Source organism: Cavia porcellus, unplaced genomic scaffold (assembly GCF_034190915.1).
Source record: "Cavia porcellus strain 051 isolate PalLab524CR breed Dunkin Hartley unplaced genomic scaffold, mCavPor4.1 scaffold_32, whole genome shotgun sequence".
NCBI classification, from domain to species: domain Eukaryota; kingdom Metazoa; phylum Chordata; class Mammalia; order Rodentia; family Caviidae; genus Cavia; species Cavia porcellus.
In genome coordinates, this window is record NW_026947515.1 from 16,447,419 (window position 1) to 16,471,500 (window position 24,082).

The following is a 24,082-nucleotide window of genomic DNA, read 5'->3' on the forward strand; positions in this document are numbered from 1 at the left end:
ATTCAGACTGGTGTTGGACTCTCTGGGTAGCTTGGGTTGACCTTGAACTTACAGCAGTCCTCCTGCCTCAGCTTCCCAGTTACTGGGATTACCTATCCCAGCCTCCAACTGCTTTTAATACATTTGTTACCCTAAATTTTTTTTACAAAACAAAACTTTATTTATAAAGAAATTTTGTAAAATTTATTTTTATTTCTCTCACTGTTACACAATACAGATATACTTCAGAAGATGTTGTTATAAACAGTCCATGAATTGAGCTCACTGATTGAGCTGGAAGGATGTCCTTGAAGACATCTGTTTCCTATTAACCCTAACCCTAACCCTCATGAGGAAGCATAGAAATCTCTCAATTTTATGAATTGTATTTCTTCTGAATAACAGGTCTGTTAATACATGTAGCCAGCCCTCTGTATGCACAGGTTAAATCTCATAGGTTGGTTCAACCAACCACAGACTGAAAAAATTTGCTTCTGAGACTGGGGATTTCACTCAGTGTCCTAAGTGATATCTGGCAAGTGCGAGGTCATGAGTTCGATCCCCAGTACCAAAAAAGAGAAAATTTTGCATCTCTCCTAAATATAGACTTTTTGCATGTTATTTCCTAAATAATGTAACATTAAAAAATAATGTAACAATTTAGAAGCAATTACACTGTAAATATCTAGAAATAATCTGAGGTATGCAGGAGGAGCAGGTATGGTGGCTCACACCTGTAATCTTAGTATTCACGAGGCTGAGACAGGAGGATTGCTTTGGGTTTGAGGCCAGCCTAGGCTGCATAATGAGTTCAGGATCAGCCTAAATTACAAAGTAAGACCCTGTCTTTTTTAAAAAATGAAAAAAAAATATGCACAAGAGGATTACATAGTTCCTATGTAAATACCATCATTTATCTAAGCATCTGGATTTTGGCATCGGAGGGAAGTGCTGGAGCCCAGGCCCTGCGGGTACCAAGGGTCAGCCTTGTACTTTGCGTACCTAAGTTTAGGCGTCGGGAAACAAAAGAGACAAAGTGCTTCTCGTGGTGGTGGAACAGGCAGTGAGCAGGTAAGAGCGGTGCCAGCCAGCTGCAGATAGTGCTGTGGAGGAAGCAGATAGGATGGGCTCAGTAATGGCTAGGCTAAGGTGCTCTATCGAGGTGGCCATGCGAGACCTCTGAGGAGGCACTGGTGTGGCCTGGGGCAGCACTGGGCAGAGGGGCTGGTGTGTGCTAAGCCCCTGCCCCAGAAAGGTGTGGGGTGACCTGGAGCAGGAAGGCTGGGGTAGTGAGCAAAGTGGACACGGGTGATTTTGGCTTATAGTTTTCCAGCTTTCAGTCAGTTCACGGTCAGTGGCCCCAGTGCTTTGGCCCACGGCAAGGCCGAGTAAGTATCAAGGTAAAGAGTGTAGCCAGGCAGCGCAGCTTCCCTCCTCATAGAGAAGGGAGAAGGGGCTGTGTTCCCATGATGCCCTGCGAGGGTGGGCCCCCATCCTTGACCTGTTTCCTCCAGTAGGCCCCACCCCCAGTGCTCTGCCTCCCTAGAGCACCATGAGCTGAGGATGAAGCTATTAGCACAAGGTCTTTCAGGGCCATTGAAGACCCCCAAGCCATTAACAGCCTAGGTAACACTGGCCAAGACAGAGAGGATGATGCCTCTTCTTAAAATTTGAGATAGGGTCTCATTAAGTTGCCCAGATTGGGTTTGAACTTGCAGTTCCCCAGCCTCAGCCTCCCGGAGTGCTGGGATTACATGCATGCACCACCACCTTGCTGCAATCCCCTTCTTGAACGTGGTAAGAGGAACACCTGCCCAGAACCCCGTACTTGACAGGGTCATGCTCTGCCCTCTCCCCAACTGTGCCTTCACCACGGGCTGTCTGTGGGCCAGCAAGACATGTCCAGAGTTGTGAAACTCTCAGGTATGCAAGTCTATAAATTTAAGAACCTGTGGAGAGCTCAGCATCTGGTAGTGTGTACTGGCAACAGATCAGAGGTAAGAAACTAGGCCACTTTCCTCCAGGGCAGTGAAGGAGAAGAAGGCATTGCAAATCCACCATTGAGCTGTCCTCCACGCCTCTAGAGAAGGCTCTTGGAGAGAAGCAGCACGGAGAAGCAGCAGCCTCCCCAGGTTGTGATCCGGCAGCCCAGGGCACAGAGGAGGAGGCTGAGTGGGAGAGACAGCCCGCAACACACGCCAGCTGCAAGGGTTGCTTCCTGCAACCTGCAACCTGCAACCCAGTGTGGCCCTGCAGACCCTGCCCTGCGTCCCTTGGATTATTGGTCATTTCCCTAATGATTAAAAAGATCGTTATGAAGTTTGTACTGTATCTGAGACCCGAGTTCCACATATTTCTCATATTCATTCTTATGGTTTCCCTTATGATTTTCTGTTCTCTAATCAAATGTCCATCTGGATTATGAGTCATACGTAGGAAAGCCTCTTCAAAATTATTTTTAAATCCTATTTCTTCCAGTACTTCTGTAGCTTCATTTTCAGAGATTTTAATATTTGATCTGTCTGAATTACTTTTGTTATGAGGGATAATATAAGAATCTAACTTTCTTTTAAAATGTGGTTCTCAAATTTTTACACTATGTTGAATAACCCGTGGATTTAAAATACTGTGTTTATCCTGTGCTAAAGTACTAGGTGGATTTAGATCTGTGTTTGGACGTCCAGTCCTGGCCCTCTGATCTACTTGTCTGCTCACACACCAAAACTGCAGGTCACAGCATTGTTCCGAGTGCTATACAAGTCTCATTTGTTTCCTGGTATGCGTTTTGGATTCCATGTCCAGTAAAATTTTGGAATGCAAGTAACTTATTCTGCACGTGTTCTGAAAGGTGAGCAAACATTTCTAATAGATTTTAACTTCTTAGTTATTTCTCTCATTGCTAAGACAAAATACCTGACACACGGGAGGAAAGGTCTATTTAGCTGAGTCAGTAGGGGTTTTAGTCCGTAGTAAGTTGGCGTAAGGGAGGGAGGCACGGCCGAGGGCATCACAGAGGAGAAACAGCCCATGACATGGCAGGGCAGAAGGCAACACATACATAAAGCAGCAGCAGAAGCAGCCGTGAAGCTGTGAGGCCGCCGCAGGCTTCTGTCTGTCCCTCACATTCCATCCAGGCTACCCACCCTTCTGGGTGGTGCCACCCACACCCAGACTGGGGCACCCTTAATTCCAGCATCGCATCCCAGATTCAGCCAGCTCCAAAAAGGCCCATTTTTTAGTGCATGAGGCTTTGGGGGCACATCTAGATACAAGCCATAACAGGAGATGTGTAAAATGTGGGAAACAGTGCAAAATTTTGTCGAAAATAACCACTAAATGAGGCTACAGCTGCAGGAGTGGGAATCTGTTTAACAACAGCGCAATGTCACATGCACTTTCAGTGTTTTGATTTCTCTTTTCCTTGCACTTCTAGGGATTGAACCAGGAGCTCTATCACTGAGCTGTACCCTTGCTGAGTTTTTCAGACTGGACTTGAACTTGCAATGACCCTCCTGTCTCTGTGGGGCTCTCCTGTGGGTAGCGTCATGCCCAGCTCGTGCCTCATTCCTGATTGATATTTTAGTCAGCTCCTTTATTTTTAAATGGTTCTTACTACGTTGCCCAGGCTGGTTCAGACTCCTGGACTCACCATAATCCTTCCACTTCAGCCTTCCAAGTAGCCGTAACCATGCCACAGGCTCAAGGCACCTTGCCCAGCTGACTATTTCTCCTCCTTCCCTTCCTCCCTCCCTCCATTTCTCCCTCTCTCCCTTCATTCCTTCCTTGTACCAGGAATAAATAAAAAAATATACAAGATAAATAAAAATATGCATTAAAGCAGTTGAGAGAACTAAAAACCATAAATGCTGAAATGTGATATATTTATAGTTTGGAAGACTTGATACTTGATCTACAGATTTAATGCAACATCAGTCAAAATCCCTATTATGTTCAGGGAGATTTTGTTTGTTCATATACAAAAATTACAAGCTGATTCAAACGTGCATAGAAGCACGGCACGGTGGTGCACGCCTGTAATCCAGCACACAGGAGGCTGAGGCAGGATGATCGCCACGAGTTTGAGACCAGCCTGGACTACAAAGTGTTCAAAGTCAGCCTGCACTGCACAGAGAGACCTTGTTTCAAAAAAACAAAAATAAACAAATACAGTAAATAGAATGTATATGGAAATACTAAGGGTGACAAAGAGCTAAATCCTTCCTGAGAAGAACTAGATGGGGAAAATTTGCCCTTTCAGGTTCAAAGCTTATTGCAAATTGTTATTGGCATAGCAGAGGTAAACAGAATAATCAAACAGAATCTCAAACTCAGGACTCCCATGTGTGTGGACATTGGACGTGTCCACAAAGATGACACTGTGGTTTGGTAGCAAAGGAGAGTCATTTCCATAAATCCCCAGAGCAGCTGGGGATGCCCCAGGGGAGGGGAAGGACACGCTAACTTCACACCCCACCCAGTCAGGTCCAGGTGGGAGCAGGGTGAAGCATGGAAGTGGATACAAAAGGCTTTTATAAGAAAGTAACATAAGGTATTACTTTTGCAACCACAGTGAAGTATATAGTTCTTCATCTGGACAAACACATACATAAAGGAAAAAAGGTAGACAAATGCCAGGCATGGTGGCACACACCTGTGATCCCAGCACTCAGGAGGCTGAGGCAGGAGGGCTGCTGCAAATTCAAGGCCAGCTGAAAGAAACAACGTGTGTGTGTCTGTGTGTAGGTGTGTATATATATATATATATATATATATATATATATAAACTAGGTAAGATAGTTATACTACTGATTTCTCTGAGTTCGCTGAAGAGAAAGATCTGTGCTGGTATTGTTTGGACAACTGATTGCAGATGTCTTGTGTCCTGGGTGAATGATTTGGGGACAACAATGTGCAATGTATGTGCCATTGTTGCCCCCTGACTGATGTGTTTGGAAATTTTGTTTTCTTTTTTTTCTTTCTTTTCTTTTCTTTCTTTCTTTCTTTCTTTCTTTTTTTTTTTTTTTTTTTTTTTTGTCTTTGAAATAAAATGGATTTGAAAAAAATTCAATAAAGAAATTTTTAAAAATACACCCCAAGTCTTAATCATGGGTCATATCAGGTCACTGCAGTGACCAACTCGGCAGCACACTCTGCTGACCCCCACCCACCCACTGTCCCTCTGTCCACTGCCTGGGGCCGCCTCCTAGACGAGATGGTTATTTGCACAAAAGGTCTGGTCTCCGGCTCTGCTTTCTAGACTGGCCCTTGGAGACAGGGTCAGAGGTCTTCTCGAGGAGCCCTGGGGGATGAAATCACCCTGCAGATCAGAGGTGACCAGGACTCCACGGCCAGTGGTAAGAGGGGCCCGCTGTGGCTTTCCTGTCCTCACGACTTTCCCCTGCGGTGGAGAGGGAAGGGCGAGGAAAAGTGAGGCCGAGGGTTACACAGTCGCAGTCGCACCAGCACTTGAAAGGTGGGCACTGAGGGTAATTATATGGGTTGCACAGTTGATGGCTTCTGTTACCTGCATCAGAAGCTTTGCAAGGGGAAAATGAGAGGCTGTCAATTCGGGGCAGGCTGGAAGCCACAGGGCCTCCTTGGCCCTGGTTAAAGCCTCTCTGATCGCCCACAGCCGAAGGGCACGCTGTGCTGGAGGTCAAGCCCAGGGTTTGATTAGAGGGTGGTGCAGCCGTGGAGTCAGAAGGGGAGCGCCGGGCAGTGCCCTGCTGTCCTCAGGCCCGGGCAGGGAAGGCGGGGCTGTGGGACACGGACATTCGGGGATTGGAAACGCCTGAGTCTCTTGGGCCCTCTTGAAGGCAGAAGCAGGGTTCCCACACTTGCTAGCAGAGTCTCCCGTGTTAGACGGTCCCACATAAGACAGATGCTTCCTGGTATGCTTTTTTTTATTATGGCTCCAAAACACATGTAAATTTTGCCATCCTGAACAAGTCGGTGTCGTCAGATACATTCATATTGCTCACACCCATCCCTGCCATCCGTCTCTAGGATTCATCTTCCCAAACGGACACTCTGTTGCCACTTAATCTCTGCTCCCCCTTCCCTGGCAACCAATGTTCTATTTACTTCTGTTTATTATTTTGCTTTTCTTCTTTAAGATCCATCCCTGTCTCCCCCATAGATCAATTTTAGGGTCTGGTCTCAGTGGAGCCTGCACAATGAAGGACAGTCCCCGCCATGGGAAGCGACCCAACCTCCCCAAGACTCCAGGGTCTCCTGGGAACTGGGCGGCCATCAGGAAGAGGAGGGAGGAGAGTGCTGAGCTGGCGGGTCCAGAACGTAAAACTGGCTCAGAGAAGCAGTGTTGAGTGTCCTATCAAGGGCATCGTAAATTTGCTGCTGGTGGCTTCTAGAAGCTTGAGCCCAGTGGTGAACCATCCAGGATGGCAGACGTGGTGAGTCAGGGGCTGTGCTATACGTTGGTGAAACCGGGCTGGTGGCAAAAATGTTGAAATGATGCGATTTTACACATGGCAGGTGAAATAAGATGTGTGACTCCATTAATTTTACTTCTTTTCATTTTTTACTAGAGCAACTGGAAAAATGTAGACATGTCTATGTGGTTCAAAGCCTATTTCCGGTGGGCAGTGCCAGCCGATAGAAAATACAGCGGGGATGCCAGAGGAGTCTGAGCAAAACACTGAGCAGGCAGGCAGCGGGCTCGGAGAAGGAGGTACAAAAACCGAGTCCATCAGGGGACACAGCTGTCCAGTCCTTTAAATGACTTAGAGACGCTGGCGTGGGGGAAGCTGAAGTGGTGGCTTCCCTCTGTCAGTCAGAGGTATTGCTGGAAGATGCCATCCTGCTCCTGGCCCTGGGGCCAATGGCAGTGGCTGAATTCCTGAATAGCAGAGGTTAGGTGGTGGCACTTAAAAGTGGGAAGCAAAGCTCATGTGATGACTTCAGTGGGTGCCAAGGACCAGAGCAGCTGGAATGCATGATGAGAACTAGGCGATCCTAAGAGAGAGAAACTGGCAAGCAGTATGGAGCCCTTACAACTGAGACAGGGAGAGAAGAGAGAGAAGGAGGGAGGAAGGGGGGGAGAGAGAGAGAAGAAGGAGGAGGAGGAAGAAGAGAAGGAAGGAAGGAACGAGGAACAGAAAAGAAAATTCAAAGCGGCTGAATGGACTGGTGTCAGCACTGTAATGGAAAGTCATCAATCCCAGATCTGAATCACTTCTCAAACCCATCAAGTGATAGTGATACCGGGTCCTCAGTCCTCCATTAAATGTTCCTCTAGCTCATTAGCAGACAGTGTATGTGCTGAAGAGAGGAGGCGGCCAGTTCATTGAGGGGTTGTGAGGTCTGTTAGAAACAAGGTCTGTGCCGAGACTGATTCCAAGAGACTCGGATGCCTTTTAGGGTGGAGGGCATGGGGCTGGGCTAGGAGCAAAGCTCTGCTTTACGCGTTTTCTCGTTTCTCACGCTGGCTCCAGTACCCTGAAGATCCACCTTAATGGTCATTTTCCTGGTTCCTATTGACAATAGGTTGGGCACAGAGTTGGCAGAAACTCCCCTCAGTCCCCTGGCATGTGCCCTGTAGAACATTTCTGTAAGAGAACCAAACTCTAAAACTGCCCACCCATCCCCAGCCAACATGACACAGCAGAAGCAATCCTAGATTCTGGGGAGAACTCTGGAGACCAGGGTCACCGTCAGGGACTGCAGATCTCCATAGCTTCGGAGTTCACCAGTGTGGCCACTGCAGACACTGGAGGCACCGTGGCAGACGACAGGAGGTTCCATCAATCCGCACCCTGAGCTGCTATGCTGGATGATTCAATATGACCTGTACTCATGGTGCACAGCTCTCAATCCGGCAAATGCGTTCTCTTCAATTCTTATCAGAAAATTTAAAGCAGTTTGAAGTCACTTGAAAAGGACACACAGCTGTCCCCAGTATAGCTGTAACTCTCTCCAACTCATTACAATACTATCTAAAGGGACATTGATGGGGGGGTGCCTGCGTGCATGTGTGTGTGTGTGTGTGTGTGTGTGTGTGTGTGTGTGTGCGTGTGCGTGACTGAGGACTAAACCAGGACCTTTGCCTTGAGTTACATCTTCAAGCTCTTTAATTTTTAAATTTTGAGACAGAGTCTCACTAACTTGCTAAATTGCTCATGGTGGGATCAAATTCGTAGTCCTGCAAAGTGCTGGTGTTACAGGCATGTAACTGGTGTTACACCTGGTGGGGGCTGCAAGTTCTGAGTGTGAGTCACACCCAGGCTCTGTCTAGCTGCCCTGCTCCTCAGGCCATCCGACCTGGCAGAAGAATTTGTGATAAATCAGCATGGAAACAGCCAGCACTGACTCACCAGCTCTGCAGCAGTGCCATCTGCCCCTAGGAAAAATTTACCAATTGAAGCACAGCTCCTGGCGTGCCACTGGGGCCCTCCATGAGCCCACATACTCGAGCCCAGGACATTGAGTGACTATGTGACTAGAGATGCCCACTGGCAGTGGAAGATTCTTTGCTCTAAGGAAAAGATGGGGTGAAAAACCAATGATCCATTGTGTAAGGGCAGTGGGACATTTAGCACTGGGCCCTCACAGATCCCCTGGGCAGAAAGCAAGGTACAGGAACAGGTGGCACAGACTCCCTGTCACCTGCCTGTTTGTCTGCCTGTGACTCACCGAAGGAAACCTGGCTTGGTTTGGTTGACCTGATATTTTGCTGAGATTCAAAGATAGACACTGCTGGTCTCCATCAGGCCAGCCCAGCAGGTGGAAGGAGAGGAGGGATCTTTCCCTCAGGCAGGGCTAACGCAGCGCCCGGGAGAGTCCGCTCTCACGCCTGGATGTGGTGTGTGGCTCAGCGGGTGGATTCAGGGATGGCAGGAAGGAGCAGGATCAGGAGATGAGAGAGCAGGACAGGGAGCACAGACAGCGTGGACAACAGCCCAGGGGAGGAGAGGGAAGCGTGGGGACCCTCCTGTCCTGTGTTGTTGCTCACCCGAGAGGCACTTACCAACCAGGGGATAACACCATCTGGGGGTGGCTATGGGCCAGGCGGCTACCCTGGTGCCATGTGGACCCATGAGCAGCCACAGTGGCGGCGGGGAGGGGAACACGTCCAGGAATTCACTGGGGAGGGGACATCTTTTGACATTTCCATGTCCAGTGACAACGGGAAATGGCAAATGCAGCCACCATGGCCTGGCACGGGCAGGTAAACAGAGGCTCAGATCCTATGGGCCAGATGATTTGGGTGACCCCAGCCATGCAGATCAGCAGGACTGAGGGTGAAGAGAATCTAGAAATGGATGACGGAGCAGGAGAGTAGGATTATTTGATTTTTTTAAAATCTTTTTCGTTTTTTATCGGTACCAGGGATCGAACTCACGACTGCCTGCTTGCAAGGCAGGCGCTTATGCCGCTGAGCTAAATCACCAGCCCCGAGCAGGAGGGTAGGAAGAACACGTAGGGCCTAAGTCCTTCCATTAACCCACCGGGGTGAAGTTTTGGCGGGGAGATGAGGACTGGCACTTCCTGGGATACACAGGGCAGATTTAGTGTCACAGGGGCATGGGTCAGCTGAGAGAAGGCGGGTGGAGGCACGTGGGTGTCCCTTGAGTACTGCCTCTACCCCACCGCAGCCGTGGGGACATCCCCGCGTGGGCTGGGTTCACTCTGCAATCAGAGCACCCCGCTCGGAATGCAAATCTTCTGTGCTCTGCCGCACTCTGATGGGGCCAAAAGACCTGTCCTTGGCGCATGCACTTTCTTAGGGAACCCTGAAGTAGGAGGATGTTGGTTCCTAAATGTCTCCCCTGTCCATCCTCCAACAAATGTTCCTGAGAGGCATCCTGGACTGGAGACTCAGAAGGTCTTAATGGAATTCAAGTCAGCCCCCCATGGCCGTGAGGTCCAGCGCATCTTCATGTTGGCTCTTTCTCCTTCCCTGTCTCTGTCTCCCCGTCCCTCTCTCCTGCACCCTGGGATCGCTTCCTATTAGCTAGACTCCCGGTGCCCTGTCCTGGTCTCAGGCTGTGCTTGAGGAGGGAATCGGGTTAAGACAAAGGACGAAGCCAGTGGTGGTCAAGTTGCCAAGTTTGTGACATCAAGGCATGGTGGCCCATTAGTGCGTGACCGAGGAAGCAAGTGTCACCTCTGGAATAGCTGGTCTCTTCACAAGTTTCTCTTAAATACTCCTCTTCCTGGCCCTCTCCGTTCATTCCCCAAGTTCATTCTTACAACAGATCTCGATGTGGGTATCACCCATCCCACCGCCTTACTAATGAGGGCACTAAAGGCCAGAGAGGTTAGGACACTCAGCCAGAATCACCAGCCACATAGCACAGGCCTGAGCCTAGACTTAGCTCAGGTTACTTTCTCTCAGGAAGCTCCACCCTGTTACTCTGCATAATAGATTAATTTCCCCAAATAAAAATATCAATAGAAAAAGGGAGGAATGATGGTCATGCATGCTGCTCAATGACTGTGAGATCTTCAAATTGGCCCAGACCTGTGTGTCCCTGCCCACCCTGAAGGGACACTCTTAGGACTAGCACATTTGCTTTTATTTGCTAGGATTTAACTCCCAGTTCAGCCACTTAACTAGCTGTGGTGACCTTGTCAAGCGGCTTCACTCATCTATGTTTCCTTACTTGCAAAAGCAAACTAATAGCATTGACCTTGTAGGCAGTCGCTATGGAGTCAGTGTCTCGGTGACGATGGCTGTGGTTTGGCCAGCTGGAAGTTTATTGTCAGGAATGATTAGGACTGAGGTTCAAGCCACCTCCAAATAAAGAACAGAGTAGAAATATTTTGCTCATATTTTTTTGTTTCTCTGGATCCCTAGAAATGTCTCTTGACTTTTATTAAACTTTATTTCTAATGCCTAGATTGAGAGACTCTAACTAGGAATTACTTTGTTTCCTATAAAAAGTGAATGATGACACCCCAAAACAAGTGAACATCCTGACTCCTGGAAGTTGTAAAGGTAACTATTTGAGAAAGGGGTCCTGAGACCATCCTGGATTATCCGGGTGGCCCCTGAATCAATCTGGCTGTCTCTCTCCAGGGTCTCACTATGTTGTCTAGACCGGATTCAGCCTCCCAAGTCGTGAGATCACAAGTGCTCACCACCACACCTGCCCCAGGACCCTAAATTTCAGTAGCAAACGTGCTAAGGACAGAAGGAAGCCAGATGTGGTGGCAGATGCCTGTAATCCTCACACTGTGGTGTCCCACTCACCAAGATGTTGTCTGATGACAAGATTGGATGTACACAGAAGAGCCAGAGGAATAACATCTCAATGTGCAAAACAAAGATTCACCTCAAGTGACCACTGTAGATAGTTTTAATTATTTTTGTTTTTTATTTGCCTGTTTGAGAGAGTTTTAGTCCATGCTACCTTCAAACTTGCTACATAGCCCAGGCTGGCCTCAAACTGTCAAACTTCCTGCCTCAGTGTCCTGAGTGCTGGGATTACAGGTATGCTCCACCAGGCCTGGTTTAAACCAGACTTTTTAAAGTGCCAAATGAATTTTCTCTGTGTTCTTGTAAATCACCTTCAAAAACGTGTCTGACACTGACATGGTTGCTTTATGTGTCAAAGGTGAGCTCAGAATAGATATAACCAGTTTTACAATCAGCAGAGGCTTCTGAAATACAAAGAGGGGGGGAAAAATCTAGTAAACTTAGGATATGTGTCCAGAAAGTCTCCAAAAGGAAATTCTGTTTCTAGAATTTGGGTGGCCTGACAAAACCAAATACTAACTAGTTGTTTTGGGCTTTTTCCCCCCCTAGACTGAGGTAAATCATTCATTCTTGGCAATGATTTAGTGCAACAGTGACTGCGCCCTCCTCCTGGGGACCGTGCATCCCCACCCGTCCCTCTCTTCCCCAGAGAGTTTACTGAGAGCTGAGCTATTGGATGCTGCGGCTTTCGGGGGTGCCCTTGTGTCCCCACCCTTGGTCCAAAGCCCAGGGTCACGGTGATGTCATGGGGACCTCAGTGACCTCTGTCATGCAGAGCTGCAGCTCACCTTGCTCTCTGGGGACCGATTCTTGGAACACGGGTACAGCGTAATGTATTTCCTGCGAGCGTCCTGTGCGGGGCAGAAGACGCGGTTACCGGGCCAGTCCTGCGAGTCTCCGACCACACGGGGGCAGTGGCGTCAAGGCGGTGAGCTTGGCAGAGGCCCTTGGCCGTTGACCCCACCTCGGCCTGGGGTCTGCATGTGCAAAACTTGAAGGTCGAGCCTCGGAGGCTGGGGGACTGTGTCGGGGCGGGGAAGCTCTGAGGCTGCGCTCTGAACGTGGCAGGCGCGGTCAGCGTGGGTCAGGATGGAGCTCAAGGTCAGCGCGGCCCTGCGCCTGCCTCCCCAGAAAGCGCCCGCGATGCCCGCTGCAGAGGCGAGCTCGGGCTGCAGCACGGTGACCGAGGCACTGGCCGGTGACCGCGGCAATTTTGTCTCCAAAGTTTTTTTTAAAAACTTAAGAACTGGGCTGGGGATTTAGCTCAGTGGCATAAGCGCTTGCCTTGCAAGCACGTGGTCCTGAGTTCGATCCCCGGTACCAAAAAAAAAAAAAAAAGAAAAGAAACCCATTATTGTGTTTTCAATAACAACTGGGGTTTAAAACTAAAACTTAAAAATCGAAGTCGTAGCTCAGCGTGTAAAGGGCCTCAGCTCAATCCCTAATACTCAAACCAAACCAAATCAAAGGTACCACCAGATCTTGAAAATCACTAAGGCAGTGGCAGATTTTAAGTGCTCTCACTAACACTTGCCTACTACGTATGAGGTTCTGGATTGATTCCCAGCACTGCAAAAACAAAACAAAAAACTAACGTACATGTATTTCAAAATAACATATCATACATGACTTTTTCCCTCAGCTGGGGAATTGAACCCAGTGTCCTTGTGCATCTTAGGCAAGCACTGTGCCACTAAGCTACATTCCCTGCCTTTGTATTTACTTATTTATTTTTGAGACAGGGTCTTACTATGTAGTTCACTATCCTCGAATTCACTATGTAGCCCAGTCTGGCCTCACACTTGAGGTAATCCTCCTGCCTCAGTCTCCCAAGTGCTGGGCTTACAGGCGTGCACCACTGTACCCAGCTGTAATTTTACTTTTAATCAGGCTTGCTAAGTTACCCAACTGAACTACCTAAAATTTAAGATCCTCCTGCTTCAGCACCCCCAGTGGCTGGGATTATATGCATACATCATCTCATCTGACTTACTGCTTTTATTTGCAATTAAAATACATTTGAAAATATCTTTAAACAGGGCATAGTAGTGCACACCTGTAATCCCAGCTCTCGGGAGGCTGAAGCAGGAAGATTGTTGTGAGTTCAAGACCAGCCTGGGTTACAAAGTGAGCTCAAGGCCAGCCTGAACTGCATAGCAAGACACTGTCTCAAAAAAAATAATAAATAAATAAATACATGCAAATAATAAATAAATACAAATAAATAGTAAACAAATGAAATATTATACCTTTAAAAAGATATTATCATGAAAACTTTGGAACGCAATGTGTAATACTGAGTTGATACAAAAAAATCTCCAAGTTATGTGAAAAAAATGAGGATAAATGGCCTTGCATGAGGGTGAATGTCACTCAGAGCCAGCAGACAAAGAGAACGTCTATAGGAGGATTTAAACAACCATCCTGGCCGTGGAAAGCGAGACAGGACATCTGGATGGGGGAGACATCCTACTCTATTCCTTTGGCATTGCATGAACCTTAAAAAGACAAGAATCTGGGCTGGGGATAGAGCTCAGTGATGCAGCACTTGCCTGGCAAGCATGAGATCCTGGGTTCAATTCCCAGTACCAAAAAGAAAAAAAAAAAAAAAAAAGACAAAGACCCAATCAACAGTGTTCTCCTACCTGCTTGATGTTTATAGACATTTTCGTACATGTGGCCTTCCGTGGGGGTATCTCCAGGGTTCGTGGGCGCATTATCTCTTAAAGCTTTTCCTACATGAATTGGTATAAAATCATCACACTGAGCCAATTCAGACACATGTTCTCTGCCTCTTCTGTCAACCAGCAGAACCCCCCGAAAGGGTGACTGATGCACCCCAGCAACTAAACTGTTGCCTAGTAGGGACAGACCATAGATTTGTCTAAATGCCTGCACGCAGGGCCTCCCCCACCCAATTCACTCCTGGGACCTCTGGGGAACATGCTTTCCCCATTAGATTTCGTGGAAAAGTCAGACAGATAGAAGAATCTGTAAGACACTTTATGACATCTTCAGGAGATGTAGGAACCCAGCTGGGTTCAGTTTCAGCAATAATTAAGAATATTGATGCTGGGGCTGGGGATTTAGCTCAGCGGCATAAGTGCCTGCCTTGCAAGCACGTGGTCAAAGTTCAATCCCCGGTACCCATAAAAAAACAAAAACAAAAAATATTTAAGAATATTGATGCCAGGTATAGTGGAGCACATCTGTAATCCCAGCACTGAGAAGCTGAGGCAGGAGGATTGCTGAGAGTTCATGGCCAGCCTGGGGTATATAATGAACTCAGTGCCAGCCTGAAGTACAAACGAGACTGTTTTTTTTTTTTGGGAGGGGGGGGAGCAAATTTCATGTTCTATATACCATTGTCTACAATTGTTTCTTTTTTTTGTACTGGAAATTGAACTCAGGACCTTGCACTTGCCAGGTAGGCGCTTATGCCACTGAGCTATATGCCAAGTCCTACAAATAATTTTTAAAAGAATACAAAAAGTGCTAAGAATTTCAAGGCAGTGGCAGGTGAGCATTAAGCAAGTCTCAGCTCTGTCCTGGGCAGAGACTGGGTAGCCACGCTGGTTTTTTCCCATCCTGATGTGGCCCCACCTGTAGCCCACATCAGGAAAGGCTGTTGCTGGGACCTGACGACTGTCCTGCGTGCTGGCCACCCAGGAAGTCTGTCTCATGTCCCCCTTCATTTTCTTCTCCTCCTTATGTTTCTGACTTCCCTTCCCTTCCCTTCATCCTCTGCCCTCTGTCGTCTCCCAAGCCTGTGGGGAAACAGTGGTAAGGAACATACTTGCTTTGTATTTTGGTATCAAACAAACCAGGAGGAGGACTGCTGCCAACAACACCAAAATCAATACTGCAATCGGCATCAGCAGCAGGCACAAAGGACAGCTGTTTCTCTCTGGAAGAAGACAGACCAGTGGTCACCGCACGGCTCTCCAGTGACATGGACCTGGCAGCCAGCCTGCTGAGCACCAGACCCTGAGCCCCAACAGACACAGGCAATCCAGGAGCATTGGCTGGTCAGGCCCTGAGTTTCCAAAGCTCTTCCACAGGCACGAGGCAAGTAAGGCCTTGGGTGGTTCTGGGGCAAAGTCCTTGGCTGCACTGGCATGAGTTGGATCCCTCCACCTCTACTCAATATGAAGTGCTGGTTAAAGATCAGACCCTGTGTAAAGCATTTTATATGCATAGCTTTATTTATATCGTTGGCGTCCCTCCCATTTAGAGACAGGAGAGAAAAATTCAGCAAGCTGGGGTTTTGTTTTGTTTTTTTCTTTGTTGAGACAGGGCCTCACTCATGCAGTTTCAGGCTGGTCTTGAATTCACTGTGTACCCCAGGCTAGTCTCAAACTTGCAAGGATCCTCCTGCCTCAGCCTCCTGAGGGCTGGGATTACAGGCATGCTCCGCTAAGACTCAACAAATTTAAGCACTTTACTCTGGGTCACACAGCTAGTACCCAGAGAAGCCATGATTATAGCTAAATGCCTGGCTCCTGCAGGCTGCCTCCTTGCACAGAACATACTGAACGCCAGTGTCTGGGCTCTATTCTCTGAGGAGTGGTTAGTGCCCAGGTACGCATGTTTTTGGTCTCTTTTCTCTTGGCTTGATGAATGTACCTGGAAGGTCAGATTTCAATCCGGAATTCTCAGCTTCTTTAGATCTCTGTACCAGGGTACGGCAGTGTGGGGAGAGCCACCCTGTTATGGTTTGGACCAAAAATGTCCCCCAGAGGCTTCTGTGTTCAGAAGTGGGGCTCTTGGGAAGTGATCAGATAGCAGGGGTAGTAACCTCATCAGGGGATCACTGTGTGGACGGGCTCACTGCGGAATGAACGTGCTGTTGGAGGAAGAAGTCCACAACGGACAGCTGCTGGAAGGTGCATTCCTGTCCAAAGGACTTTCCTTCCTTTCTGGCTCTCTCGCCCATCCTGTTTCCCAGCTGCCACGCAGTAAGGGGTTTTCCTTCTGCTGTAATGTTTCTGCCTTGGAGTCTGCTAACCATGGACTGCAGCCATGAACTAAAAAGTCCGTTATTTTTCTTTTTGCTGACACCCACAGTTAAAGGGAAAATGGTTTACTTAGCTCGCAGTCTATAGAGGTTTCAGTCCATAGTAAGCCAGCTAGCTCCATGGCAGGGTGGGGTGGCAAGAACCGTTCATGGTGAGCAAAAGATAGCAAAGCAACAAGGGACCTTGATAGTGCCTTTCTGCCCATTTTATCTTATCCAGGCTACTTAGGGCGGGTAGCACTCACACTCTTAATCCTAGTGCCCTTGATTAGCATTGCACCATGAATCAGTCCCAGTGTCGCAGACCCGGATGCAGCCACCTCTGAAGAAGCCCACCTATGACCAAGTGAGGCTTTGGGGGGACATCCAGACACAAGCCATAACACCAAATAAATCTTTCTTCCTTTAAATTTCCCATGTCAGATATTTTGTCCCAGCAACAAAAAGCTAATGCACAGCTGAAGTTCCAGCCTGTCTTCCTTTCTACCTGTTTACACTTGCAACCTTAGGGCCTCCCATGCACGTGGACCCCCGGGCTATACAACCAAATGCCACCCACAAACAGCTCCCCGGAGCCTTCACCACCTCACCGTGCTCATCCCATGAGAGACCAAATGGGGAGGAGGGTTGGAAAACCATGGAGGTGGGCTCTGACCTGACTGAGTAAGGAACTATGGTACAGTGTCCAGACTGAGGAGTGCAAAAATGGGGTACATTTCCATGGCCCCTTAGACTCCTCAGCCTATATAGGAAAGCACAAAGCCCCCCAAACATAAGTATAGTAAAAGGTCCCTTTCACTCCAAGTCAAAGGAAATGCTAGAATAAGTCCATGTTCACCAGGAATGGTGGCACACTCCTGTGATCCCAGCACTTGGAGGCCAGGGATTTAGCTCAATGGTATAAAGCACCTGTCTGGCAAGTACACAGTCATGAGATCAATTCCTGGTACCAAAAAAAAAAAGATTACCTCCAAAAATAATAACAATAATAAAAATAAAATAAAATGTAAATATCCTAGAAATAATAAATAAGAATTTTGAGCCTGGCATGGTGGCGCCTGTCTGTAATCCCAGCACTTGGGAGGCTGAGGCAGGAGGGTTATTGCAAGTTTGAGACCAGCCTGAGCAACACAGCAAGTTCAAGGCCAGACTGAACTACATAGTGAGGCCCTGTCTCAAAAAGACAAAATATTAATAATAATAATAATAACGACCCCACCACTCAGGAGACTCAGGCAAATCCAAAGCCAGCCTGTGCTCCAAAGTGAGCCCAAGGCCAACCTGAACTGCTTACTGAGATCTTGTCTCAAAAAGGTTTTTTAAAAAGTCTATATTCACCAGACATTAGCAGTGGGCCAATAAACAGCAAAGAATACAGGATTAGCAGTCAATAAAAAAACTCTAGGGATGGTGGCCATATTCATAATTTTAGCTACTTAGGAAGCTGAATCAGGAGAGTTGTAAGGGTTTTGTTTTGTTTTTGTCTTTTTGAGACAGGGTCTTGCTATGCAGTTCAGGCTGGCCTTGAGCTCACTTTGTAGTTGAGGCTGGTCTTGAACTCACAACGATCCTCTTGCCTCAGCCTCCCAAGTGCTGGGATTACAAGCATGAGCCACCACACCAGTCCTGGGTTGTAAGTTTTGAAGCCAGCCTGGACAACATGGGGAGACCTGTCTCAAAAAAAAAAAGAAAGTAAAGAAAAAGAAAAAAGGTTAAAGATCTAGCTCAGTGGCAGAGCAACCTTGAGTTCAGTCTCCAGCAGCAGAAAAAAAGCCAACAAAAATTATAGAAAAGCAGAAAACAAACAAACATAGACCTAGCAGCCTTGAAAAAAATGCAAACAGAAAGCAGGGTTGAGTCAGCCGTTTTGCAGCTTCCTGTGGTTCTTTATGGCAGAAAGCAACTCCATCAGGGTTGTGCGGGCCTTATTGAGGGGACCCTGCGTTTGGAGCAGGGGGTGGAAGCAGGGGGTGCTGGGGCAGCTGTGGTTTCTGGAAGCCAGTCCAGAGCTCGGGGCAGAGGGGATAATAACCGAGAGGAGCGGGCCGAATGGACTGCAGGGTCTGGCTGCGTGTTGGTCTCTGTGTTTCACTGACCTCAGTGTTCAGCATTCAGCAGTGTCCAGGTCTAGAGGGATGTAAGTGTCCCTTGAAGGGCTAAGCAGAAGGGTTCCACCTTTGTCCCTTTCTGTACTGCTGTGACAAAAAAGCCATTGCTGGGAAGGGTATACAGGAAAGAGGCTCATTTGGCTCGATTCTGGCGGCTAGAAAGTCCAAACACTGTGGTTTCTGGGGAGGGCCCCTCTGGACGCACCAGGCAATGTGAGGGAGAAGCGAAAGGGAGAGAACAATGTGCACAAGGGGCACACGCGTGTGCAAGGAAGTGGGGGAGGGACCACGCTGGCTCTTTTTGTTCTTTATCTGTTCTCACAAGAAGTAACTCAGTTCTGCCTGAACTATGTTCATTGATTAGGCAGGTGTTGACCCATCGCCTTATCACCTTGCCTTAAATGCTTCCTCTTAAAGATTCACCACCTCAGCTAGGTGTGTGGTGCACATCTGTAATCTCAGCATTCTGGGAGGCTGAGGCAGGAGGATCACAAGTTCAAGCCTAGCCTGTGTAATTTAGTGTCTTTGTGAGACCTTGTTGCAAATAACTAATAATAATAATAATAGAACGGCTGGGGATGGACTCTGGGGTGGCTGTGGTTCAATCCCACCATGGGGTAAAAGAAAAAAGGAAAAAAAAAAAAAAGATCCGCATCTCAGCACCATTACACTGGGCACTTATCTTCTGGACCACAGAGGAAACTTGCAAACAATATCCAGATGGTAGCTCTCAGTCACAAAGACGGATCAGAACCCCTACTCTTTCCCAGCCTGTGGCCCCGAAGATGAACGGTCCTGTCCCAAGGAAGGACACAGCAGGGTGAGCAGGGCAAGTGGGGGACAGAGCTGATTCCCAGCAGTGTGGCCTGCCTAAGTGCTGAGAAAGCTGGTGGGTGGGGCCCACCTCCGTTCTTTGAGGAACTGAGGTGCTTTTGTTCTCAAACCAAAAATATCCTGTTCTCTTAACTGTATTTTCATTTATAGATTTCAGCTGTGCAGTTATCTTGCACTTCTCCTAAAAAAGCAGAAGTAACTGCTAAATAGGCTCAATGGAAACACTCAAGCGGAAGCACCAGAGACTAGCATGCTCTTTCAAGTGGCTGCATATCTCCATGTGCCAGGCACACATCTCGCATGCTCTATTTGACCGTCCCCACAGCACTGCAAAGTTTATACTCTCTGCCCACTCTGGAGATGGACCTACGGAGCTCCAAAAAGCTAAAGAAACCTGTCCCTGGCGAGGCTTAATGGTGCACGTCTGAAGTTCCAACACTTGGGGAATTGAGGCAGGAGGACTGTTGCATGTTCAAGGCCAGCCTGGGCTACACAGTGAGTTCAGGACCAGTCTGAACTACACAGCAAGACTCTCGCAAAAACAAAAGAAAAACCTGTCTTTGTGGAGCGTGGTGGTCTGTAACCCTGGGATTCGATTGAGGCAGGAGGATCTCAAATTTGAGTCCAGCCTGGACAACTTAATGACTTAAAGAGACTGTTTTTAAAAATAAAAGTAGGGGGTCAGGGGTTTAGCTCAGCAGATTAAGGCCTGCCTGGCAAACACGAGGTACCAAAAATAAAATAAAATACAAAAATAAATAAAAATAGGGCAGTTGGAACTGACTCCAGAATCCATGATTTTTTTTTGAAACAATATCAGTTTGGTACAGAAACAATAAAATAAGGGGACCAAAATAAAGTAAATTCAAAGAAAATAATTTATAATCTCCTTGCTTCCTAGTTCTCCTGAACAGGATTCTCCATGACCATATCCCTGATAAAATGGCACCTAGAGGCGGCAACCACAAATGGCAACTTTGTTTGAGACTAACACCAATAGAACATCTTGCAATGGAAGGGAATTCTACCATAGCACTTTTCAATCTTTTTTTTTTTTTTTGATAGTGGGAATCAAACTCACAATCTCCAGCTTGCCAGGCAGGCACTTATGTCACTGAGCTAAATCCCCAGCCCTGCCACAGCACTTTTCAGGAAAGAAAAATTGAAACATTCATGAGGAAGCAGAGTGTGGGCTTCTCTGAGCCTGGATGATTGAAACTGGACCAACGATTGATATCTAAAGTGACTGGAAAGTTCTGGGCTTCCCTGAGAGTTGGACAGACTGGTTAAGGGCCTTACAGAGTCAAGATAATCTGTGATAGGAAATTTCAGTGAGTGTCATAATGTCCAATAGACCAGTCCAGACAGATAGAGGAAAGGCCGACAGGTGTTTGATAGACAAGATATGCTTATAGATATCTAGCTAGCTACATATAAACTTTAAGGAGCCCTTTATTTTATTTACTTAACTTATTTTTGGTGCCAGGTATGGAACTCATGACTTTGCACTTACCAGGCAAGTGCTTGAGCCCCTGAGCTAAATCCTCAGCTTCTGGAGCTCTTTATTTTCCTTTGGCTGCTGCTTTCTCCTAAGACCTGCCCTAAATCCTCCATGCAAAGTGCCGCCTCCTCCTCTGCCCGCTCCAGCACTTGGTCGCATGCTGGTGCAGCTTGCACTACCTCAGGATACCATCATCTGCTGTACTTGTACCCTGTAACCCCTCCATCCTTGAATGAATTCACTTCAAGAATGAAAAATAGAATCTTTTTTTTTTTTTTTTTTTTTTTTTTTTTTGAGACAGGGTCTATGCAGTTCAGGCTGGCCTTAAGCTCACTTTGTAGCCCAGGCTGGTCTCGAACTCGAAATGATCCTCCTGCCTCAGCCTCCTGAGTGCTGGTATTACAGGCATGGGCCACCATGCGCAGCAAAAAATAGAATCTCAATACTTCCCTGTAGCTCCAAAGAATCTAAACTTGAGCCAGGGATGTAGCTCAATAGCACAACGCTTGCCTGGTAAGTGCAAAGCCCTGCGTTTGGTTCCCTTTACCAAAAACAAACAAACAAACAGAATCTAAACTCTTCTCATGGCTCTGAGGCCCTCAAAACTTGGTCCTTGTCCTCTCAGTCCCCTCCCCTCATGTGACCTTCAGTTTACTATCCTCCTTGCAGGTCCTTGGACCATCCAAGGTCCATCCCATACAGCTTCATGTATTCACTGCGTACCACTAGAGAGTATTATCAGTTAAGTTGGTGCCCTGGCATTATCCTCTATGTCCAGTACTGTGTTTGCAGAAGGTTTTCTCCCTCTGATGCTTATGCCTCTGAAAATTGTGATTTCTACTAGTTTATGGCAAAAGATTATTGGCTCTAATCTAGAACTCTTAACATTGACTAAAGCCTTCTGTAAGGGCCAAGGATATAGCTCAGTGGCACAGTACCTGCCTGACAAGTGTGAGGTTGTGAGTTTGATTTCTGGTACAAAAAAAAAAGTTGGTATAAAGTCTTCTGCAAAAATTTCTGTTTATACAAGTATGTATCTATGATCTTATAAGCATTTCTCTGGGGAAAGTATCAGCTACTATCATCAGGTTATTAACACAGTTATGACCTAAAGCTATGAATCATTGACCTCAGCATTGCTGTCTGATAGCATTTTCTATAGTGATGGAAATGTTCTGTGTGTGGTCCAATGGGAAAGCCACCAGCCACTTGTGACTTTTGAGCAATTGCAGTGTGGCTCATGAGACCATGGAATGGAGCTTTCTACACCACTAATTTTAATTAATTTATATTTAAATAGTGACATATGGCTAGTGGCTCCCATCCTGGATAGGTGAGACATAGAGAATCACTGAGTTGATCAGAAAGTGGTGATCTAGGTTGGGGATTTGGCTCAGCAGTATAAATGCCTGCCTGTCGAGCACAAGGTTGTAAGTTCGATCCCCACTACCAAACAAAAAAGAAAGTGGTGGTCTATACCTTTATAAGGCTCCAGTTATAATTACACATTTTTCTGTCTCTGTCTCACAGGGGTCCATTATCTAGGTCACTTTCCAAAGGTCAGACTATCACGGGGCATGGTGGTGCATTGCTGTAATCCCTGCACTTGGGAGACTGCGGCAGAAAGAGTTTCAGGCCAGTCTGGGCTACATAGTGAGTTCAAGTCCAGCGTGAACTACGCAGGGAGACCCTTCCTCAAAAACAAACAAAGACAGACAAAACAAAACAATGAGGTCATTGGTGTTGGGCTATCAGATACTTGGGGGGGAGATCGCAGAAAAAAATACAGAATTGATAAGATGTGTTTAGGAGGGAAAAACCCTGGCCAGGGAGGCACCTGACTGCAAGTTGAAGAGGGTGGGAAAGGGTAGGGGTTACAAAGCTCTCTCTGGGAGCTAAACACTGACCTCAGGATACGTCATTAAATCTTCAGGAGAAAAAAGGCCTTTTTGTTGTTGTTTTGTGGGACACAGGATGGGAATCATACAATAAAGCATCTAGAAAAGATGTAATAATTTTACGTAGAGATCTGAGTTCTACCTAAAAATCTAAGACCGTGATCTCGAATAGTCCAAAAGTCTGTGAAGGATAAAATGGAATAGAATTATTAAAATAAGAGCTCAGGAGGAAACCTGGCAGGTTTGCTGTGATTCAGATCTCGGAGGTCCCTCCGAGGTCTTGTGTGTTCTCCGGGTAGCGGATCAGATGTGACAGCTCTCCTTCCTCTGCAAGTCACCCTTGAGGCAACCTTAGTGGCACAGTGGGAGGTGCTGGGGACGGAAGCTGGGCTGAGTGGAGGGGGCAGATAACAGGGAGCATGAGGTGGAAGAGCAGACCTTGTCCCCAACCCCTTCTCCATCCCTCTGCCCCCCTCTCTGTGTTCCTGACCAGAAGAAGCTGCTTTCTCCTGCCATACTTTTCCTCTAAAAGGTTCCCGCCTCACCAAGGGCCTCAAAGCAGTGGGAACAGCTGAACACAGACCAAAATGCTTAAATGAAATTAACTAACTAACTAACTAAAATAAATCATTCTCTTCCTTCAAGGTGTCTTCTCAGGTATTCGGTCAGGGTGACAAAAGATGACACCAGGCTCCTGAGGATGTACAAGGAGTACCCACAGACCTTTGTGCAAAAGGAAAGAAGCCACAAATCACAGAGCCACGGGGCAGTGCGTGAGCTACTTACCCTCCAACAGGAAGTAGAAGGCGGGACTGTATTTTGAGCAGTTGAAAGCTTCAGCTTTGCATTTGTAAGGTCCTGAGTCATTGGCTTTCGAGATTGTGTGGTGGAAAATCACCGACTCTGCTATTCCCTTCTTGGTTTCCAAGTGTTTCTTGTGCAAAAACAGTGAGTAAGTGATATGCAGTGATGTGTTCTCATGGGAACAGTACAGGGACACATTCTGACCCACTGTGATCACAGGAGTACTTGAGTTCAAACTTGGAGAAGGGAATTCTGGAAAACAAAAGGATGCAGGAAACAGCCCTTGTGAAAAATCCTTAGAAATGACTTAGTGATGACTGGCCGCAGTTCATGGGCCAACTGTCAAGGACAATCCATCCCCTGACTACTGAGCCTCCTTGCAGTCACGGGGACGGATGCAGACAGGAAAACCCTTCTGAGGTGGTGACGGTCTCACCAGGGTGAATCTGCATCAGGCTCCATTAACATTGGCTAGGCCAGCCTAGCATGCTGATGAATGCCTGTGATCCCAGCACTCGGGAGGCTAAGGCAGGAGGATTTCCATAAGTTCCAAGGACAGCCTGGCTATATAGTTAGTTCAGAGTCAATCTGAATTATAACCCAAGACCCTGTCTCAAAAAAGAAAAGAAAAAGGAGACTAGGCAGACTTAGAAATACAAACATAGCTCCAGGGCGGGGGGTTTAGCTCAGTAGTGTAAGCACCTGCCTGGCAAGTGCAAG

The 24,082-nt window shown here is 47.3% G+C and overlaps 1 protein-coding gene across 4 annotated transcripts in view; it reads right to left on the reverse strand.

Annotated features, from left to right (window-relative positions):
• Milr1 (mast cell immunoglobulin like receptor 1) overlaps positions 1-24,082 on the reverse strand; it is a 30,777-nt gene that overhangs the window by 982 nt on the left and 5,713 nt on the right. The window contains exons 3-7 of one of the 4 annotated variants that reach the window (XM_063242432.1): positions 23,345-23,614; positions 14,997-15,107; positions 13,846-13,935; positions 11,989-12,051; positions 982-1,082 (exon numbers count right to left, since the gene is read on the reverse strand). In XM_063242432.1, coding sequence (XP_063098502.1) covers positions 988-1,082; positions 11,989-12,051; positions 13,846-13,935; positions 14,997-15,107; positions 23,345-23,614 — 629 coding nt within the window. In that variant the 3' untranslated portion in view covers positions 982-987. The other 3 variants (XM_013148388.2, XM_063242433.1, XM_063242434.1) reach the window with 3 other exon arrangements.